A 7,011-nucleotide genomic window follows, 5' to 3' on the forward strand; every position below is an offset into this window, starting at 1 on the left:
TTCCATGAAAACAAGAAATGTAGAATCATATGTTATCTCCCTATTACCCCAGCCAGGAAATCTCTGCTGGCAGAAAGAGAGCAAGAACAAGATCTGGGGAGAAAAATGGCCTCTAGAACAGCCCAGTCAGGGTGAGCACAGGACCCCCAGAACTGAATTTGTAAGGAAAACCTGACACAAACAGTTAAGACTTTGCCACGTGGATCCCTAATGAGTCACCGTGTCTCTGTCCAGGGTTCTGAAAGTCCTCTGGAAAGCCCTGGCTTTGCTTCAGCACCAGACACAGCCACGTCGGGCTGGAATACAAATGTTTGCATGTTTCATTATTTCTGATATAGAGACCTCCTCTTTGCCCAGGATCGAAGGACAGTCACATTCAATCAGTTGCCCTCAGCCAGGTTAAATAAATGAAGCTGACTTTGCTCTTCAAAAGAAGTTACAGATTCTAAAGGAGGCAGGAGATGCAAAGGACTTGCAAGACAGATGTGGGTTTTCCTCACAGCGTTGCCTCTAACCAATGAGCAACCTCGGGCAAGTGACCATTCCTTCCTGGGCACTGACGTCCGGACCTTTGAGTTGCGTGGCTACATAATGAAGATCAAGCAAACCTTTGGTGAATCACCGCTGCGTGTCAAGCACTTTCTCTTATTTAACCCTCTCAAAACCCTGTGAAGTGGGTATTATTGTTCTCATTTTACACCTGAGGAAACAAGGCTTAGAAAGGTAAAGTAATTTGCTCGAGGCACTCCATGAGCTCAAAGCATTGCCTGGTTGGGAAGTTCAACGTATTCATGGCTAGACCCTTGATCAAGGTGAGACCCAGGCTTTCTCCCCACCCACCCCACCATGACTTCTGACTGTTGACAGCCGTCTTCACAAGGGCTTCCCTAATACTAGAATGTATTAGAGACACACTGTGCTTATACTTTTGTTATTTAAAAATTTTCTAACTTGACAAATGACAAAATGTTTCTTATTTTTTCCCTTCTTAATCATCACATCATGAAACTATAGCTTATGCTTAAATTTTTCATAAAAGCCAAAAATCCCTCATGTCACCTGATTCCTCAAGGGTCTCTTAAAGAGTCAGAGGTACCAAGGAAGAAACCCACAGCTTCATAGTGAGCAGTCTTCTCTCCAAGAGAAACTGCCACAGTCCTGGGAGTCCTGCTCCACTTGGTTACTGCTTCTGCTCCTTGGCTGATACGCCACTGCACCTCCACACCCCATCCAGCCAGCACAAGGCAGGGGTGGGGCTGTGGGAGGGTGTTTTGTTTTGATGAAAATAATCATAGTCTTAATCATGTGGTCTAACTTTGTGGTCCCTCAAAGTTGCCTCCACATTCTCTGGGTCTTCACAATGACCAATGAAGTGCTAACACGTCCAGTTTCTTAACAGGAAAGTACAGACTTGGGATGTTTAAGAAACTTACCTAACAATGGATTACTATTCAGTCAAGAAAAAGAATAAAATAATGCCATTTGCAGCAACATGGATGGACCTGGAGATCATCATACAAAGTAAAGTCAGTCAGAAAGAGAAAGAAAATACCATGTGGTATCACTCATATGTGGAATTTAAAAAAAAAAAAGATACAAATGAACTTATTTACAAAACAGAAACAGACTCACAAACAGAAAACAAACTCATGGTTACCATGGGGAAAGGGGGTGGGAAGAGATAAATTGGGAGTTTGAAATTTGCACTTCATGAGGAGTGACAGAAATGTTAGGTATCTTGATTGAGGTGGTGGTTTCATAGGTACAATTCATCAAATTGTACATCTGAAATATATATAGTTTACTATACAGAAATTATACCACAATAAAGTTGCTAAAAAAAATTACCTAAGACCAACCATTCAAAACAAAGCCAGAACCTACCCAGGCTCCCAAATACAAATCCTGAGCTCCCTAAGTAACAGCAAAAGTGCTCCATAAAAGTGCTTGCCCCCCACACCAAATGCCACCGAGCCTGTTCCCCTCCAAAGCCCCTGCACCTCCATTTCTCTGCCCTGGCTCAGCTCAACACCAGGGCTCCTTTCCCCTAACCCCAAATTTCCATCCTTTCCCCTTTCCTGCAGTCTGAGCTCTGCAAACAGCAGTTTCTGCCCTTGTAACCCACGGGACAGCACTGTGATAACCTGTCCACATCACCACACACACACAAGGAATATTCTGAAGCATTGGTCTATCTACAGAAAGATGTACACATTTAACACAGGCATAGTGTGAGAGAGGAAGCCATTCATCATGGCAGTTTTAACTAGGTTTGTGATGCAACGGGGCAGCAGTAGTAGAGTGGGTCCTCTCTATTGCAGGACCAGGAAATATGACCTGTCTTCTTACATCTTTCTTGTGAATGTCTCTGGGGGCTCTTAGCACTTTCTACCTGTGTGGTTATCCTCACATCTCTTTCCTACCGCATTCTTCCTTCCCTGGAACATCATTATCCCTGTACGCTGCTCCAGAGCTGAGTCCAAAGCCTTGTTCAGGCTAGACACTGAAACTCATTTACAAGAACTTAACACACTTTTGTAAAAGATTTGTTTTGTACGAAGGATATGCCAATGAAATTTAAATACCCAAAGTAGTTTCAAAGAGTGAAAGAACAAACTTGCACAGATATCACACAGATGTGCTAACTGAAGTGAGCACAAATAAGTAAGCAAGAAGCCCATGAGGCTGGAAGCGGCTGCCTCAAGGAGCAGACAAGTGTATCCTGGCTGTGGATCCTGGCTCATCCTTGGAGCAAGACGACCTGCACCACCCTTATCAGGAAGGCAAAAGATGCCCGTAACTGGAACTGAGAAGGGTGGTCTACAGGCTCACAGCTGGCCCTCTGCCTGCACGGATGAACCAGCGACAAAGCAGAAGGCCAGGCTCCTCCCCAGAGAAGTTACATACCACGGGCAGCAGAAAAGTCTAGAAATGCCTAAACTGACACCAATTTGTCGGACTGTATGCCAATACTTATACCATAAGGGGTACTAATATGTGACCATTCGGACCTGTTCTTGAGGATTCCCGGCTCGGGACAGATACTTTCTCCCTGAGTTTCTAAGCTGATGGAAAGGCGAGTCTGAAGCACCCACACACAGGTGGCCGGGGTGTGCCAGGTTCCTTCACTGGCAGGTAGGGAAACCGAGGCACGCGGCGGCGGGCATTGGGGTGAGAGCGAGGGACCGCCCGGCCCAGGGCCAGCGAGAGTGTCCTGGCTAAGTCATTCCGCCTCTCCGCCCGACGCTTCCACGACCCCCTGGAGAGGAGAGGGCGACCCGGAGCCCGGCTGGGACTCACCACGTCCATGATCTGCAGAAGGCTCAGGGAGAAGTAAACGGTGAGCGGTTGCGAGTCGTTGGCCACGGGCCTCTCCAAAGGATTGTAGTTCTTGACCAGATCCTTGTAGAGCTTCCTCTGGAACTCTCCTTGCAGGGACACTTAAGGAGAAGAGAGGCCGGGGGGCTGCTCAAAGGCGGCCAGTGGGGGTGCCTCCCACGCGCCCTGCCCACGACCCCGCCGCCCAAACTGCGCAGCCCAGACACGCGGGGCTCGCCTCCCCCGGCAGCGCCCCTCGCTGCCCGTCTTGGGCTGGAACCCCCAAACCTGGACCCGGCGCGGGGCGCCCGGAGCCTCCCAGGATGTGCCCGGGATCCCGCGGACGAGGAGTGGAGGGCGAGGACCTCCGGCGGCTTTACCGTGCAGGAGCGACGCGACCAGCGCCAGACACACCGAGCCGCGCATGTTGGGTCCCGGGCTGCCGCGGGCAAGCGCGCCCTCTACTCCGCTACCGGCCCCGGCCTGCGCCTGCGGCCGCGGAGCCGCCTCTCCCGGCTCGGCTCGCGCGCCTTAAAAGAGCTGAGCGCGCGCCCCCGCCCGGCCCGCCCCCGCGCTCCTCTTCACGTGATGAGCCCCGCTCCCGCCGCCCAACCCAGTGCCCCACCCCTCCCCCTCTCCCATGCCACCTCCTCCCTGTCCCCACTCCCTCCCGCCCGGCCCGGGGCTGCTCGGCGGCCGCCTGGGTAACTGCAGCCCGGGTAACTGCGGCCCGCGCGCGCCAGGGGACGTGCGCCCCCTCCCCGCCTCCGTCTCCACCGAGTGGTCCTTGCGTGCCGGAGGCTGTCCACCGCCAGGCTCTGCTGGTCCTTTCTGTCCTTTGTTGCCACTCCGCTCCCTCCCGCTGGCAGACAGAAGCGGCGCTGGGCCGCTGGGAGAGCGCCGGGACCATTCAGGGTCCGGTTCTCTATGGCCATCTCTCCCCTACGCCCGGCGGCGGGGTAAAGCAGGCTTCCACAGGTTCGCTCCAAGGAGAGCAGACAGACCTGAGGCAAGCCCCTCCTACCTCCCGCCAGAGGTGGATGTTCTTTGAGCAACCATTTGCTGGGCAAACACCAGCCTGATTCTCAGCTAGGTCCTGGAAGTGCCAAGAGAAGCCAAGTCGGCCAGGGAGGCATCTTACAGAGAGGAGGCGCTGCAAAAGTGTGTGATAGGACTCCCAGTGTGTATCCTCTTTATGACTTGTTCTGTTTTAAGGAGATTCAAAAGGTTGAAAAGTTAACTCCCAACCCTTTCCCAAAAAGACAGTCTAAACACCAGACACCAGTCAACGGGGTCAGGAGCTTAGTCATGTCTGGGATGTTGAAGAGGGGGCGTGGTTCCGAAAGAGGATAGGGGAGAGGGTGCTGGGGAGGTCTTTCAAGAGTGGTGAGAAAGCTCTGTCCATTTGCTCACAGTGTGCATGATGCAGAAAGCTGAGTGCAGAGGGGTTCCCTGCGCCCACTAGAAGGGACTCTGCTGCTCACCCTTCTCAGGCCCCAGAGAATCTGAGCTACACCTGGAGCTGGGTCACTGTGGATCAGCAGAGGCAGTGCCCAAGTTTCTGAGCCACGTAAGGCACGGGATTCTTGGATGGCACCAAAAACTAGGGAAAGGCTCACCAAAATGTGACAGCCCTTGAATTTACCCAGGCAACTAAACCAGTTGTTCAATTTGGAAAAACAAAGAAATATGCCAACCTTCCAATGAAGTGTCTTGTAGTAAATTCACACCCGTTAACTGATGCATGTGAAAACCAATAATCAGTACAGGTTCTGATGAATTTCATAAGACCCCAGAAGAAGGATGGATTCATTCTTTCTGGGGAAGGATTTATAGAAGAGGTGACAGCTGACCTGGGCTTGCCTCAAAGGAGGTGTTCATCAGGAGACTGGGACACCAGGGCAGGGATTCCTGGTAAGCAGACAGGCGTGCTTTTAGCTTCATCTGGCTCCTGAGTTCCACGCCATCTGCGGCAGTCTGGATACACACAGAGCTGGCATGTAGTGAAGGAATGAGCTGCATGGTGTTGGCTGCTGGCAAAAAGGGAAATAAAAATAAAACCCAACAACAAAATAGAAGCGACATAAGAAGCATCAGTTACAAGATTCTCACTGACACACCACCTCCACTGATCATGTAAATACAGCACTCGCACTCCTACACATGTCCTGAAAAATGCCTAAAAGCCCTACCTTCCATCCTAGACAGATATGAGCCCCGAGGGGACAAGGGATTTTGTATATGTGGAGTGTGGTCATAAGGATCACGTTCCTGAAAGCATAACTGTTACCCTACTCAGGTTCGCTGCTCATTGCACAAGAATCCAATACTGAGAGACACGTGTTGGGTAAAGGATATTTAGCTTTATTGAGGAAGCCAGCAATTCCTAAGGAGAAGGTGGACTCATGTCCCAAAGAACCAACTCCCCCTTGCTGATCAGAGGCAAGAGCTATTAAAGAGGAGTTTCAGGGGTATATAGGAGGAAAGAAGGAGCAGCACAATCAACTCTGACAATCGTCTTGAAATTGGTCATGCGATGGTCTGATCAGCATCATCTTGATTGTTTTAGATACAGTTAATCTTTAACTCCAGGGTCAGTTTGTTCCCATTTCCTTGAGGCCATTTCTCTGAATTGTGTAAGACAGAGCAGCTTATGTCATGGCTACAGTCTGGTCATCATGTAGTTAATTTCCTTCACCTGGTGGTCAGTATCTCCAAAACAGCTCAAAGGATATGGCTCAGAATATTACCTATAGCCTTTGAAGAGGAACTATAGGTCCTTGTCTTTGTTTAATGGCTAAACTATTATTATTTTGTTTTGCTTGACTGCCTCCCTTTGCTTTTGCATTTCCTCATTTATCTGATTAAATTTATTCTTTGGCTACAGTTTTTGTACGACAAGAGGCAGGTGGAGGACATGGCGGGGTTTGTCCTGGGAAGACCCCAGGGGTCCTGCTCCATTATATAACTACTTTCTTGCCTCCCTTTATCCCCTAATATCAGAAATTTCAAAGTAAGCCAAAGTAATTGAAGGAAGTTAGACGTGCTGCTCCAGTAAACACACGAATGATAAGAAAGTGAAACAGCCTTCTCACTAGTATGAAGAAGTCTTAGTGGTCTGAATAAAAGATGAAACCAGCCACAGCATTCCCTTCAGCCAAAGCCTCATCCAGTGCAAGGCCCTAGCTCTCTTCAATTCTACGAAGGCTGAGAGAGGTGAGGAAGCTGCAGGAGAAAATTTGAAGCTAGCAGAGATTGGTTCTGAGGTTTAAGAAAAGAAGCTGTCTCCATAATATAAAAGTACAAGATGAATCAGAACGTGCTAATCTAGAAGCTACAGCAGTTTCTCCAAAAGGTCTAGCTCAGATAATGACTACAGGTGGCTTCTCTGAACATCAGATTTTCAATGCAGACAAAACACCTTCTATTGGAAGAGGCCATCAGAGAAGTCAATGCCTGGCTTCCAAGCTTCAAGGGACAGGCTGATTCTTTTGTTAGCAGCTAATGCAGCTGGTGACTTCAAGTTGGAGCCAACACTCACTTACCATTCTGCAAATCCTAGGGCCATTAAGAATTATGCTAAGCCTACTCTGCTCGTTTTCTCTAAGTGGAACAACAAAGCCTGGATGACAGCACATCTGTTTATAGCATGATTGACTAAATATTTGAAGCCCACTGTTGAGTCCTACTGCT

At 49.4% G+C, this 7,011-nt stretch overlaps 1 protein-coding gene across 1 annotated transcript in view; it reads right to left on the reverse strand.

Moving 5' to 3' along the window:
• The window catches only part of LOC105104257 (neuronal acetylcholine receptor subunit alpha-7), a 105,105-nt gene extending 101,305 nt beyond the window's left edge, over positions 1-3,800 (reverse strand). Inside the window, exons 1-2 of the mRNA XM_064480498.1 lie at positions 3,699-3,800; positions 3,301-3,440 (exon numbers count right to left, since the gene is read on the reverse strand). Coding sequence (XP_064336568.1) covers positions 3,301-3,440; positions 3,699-3,744 — 186 coding nt within the window. The 5' untranslated portion in view covers positions 3,745-3,800. The remainder of the gene's footprint in view (positions 1-3,300; positions 3,441-3,698) is intronic.
• Between the last annotated feature and the right edge of the window lie 3,211 nt (positions 3,801-7,011).

This window comes from Camelus dromedarius, chromosome 29 (genome assembly GCF_036321535.1).
Source record: "Camelus dromedarius isolate mCamDro1 chromosome 29, mCamDro1.pat, whole genome shotgun sequence".
NCBI classification, from domain to species: Eukaryota; Metazoa; Chordata; class Mammalia; order Artiodactyla; family Camelidae; genus Camelus; species Camelus dromedarius.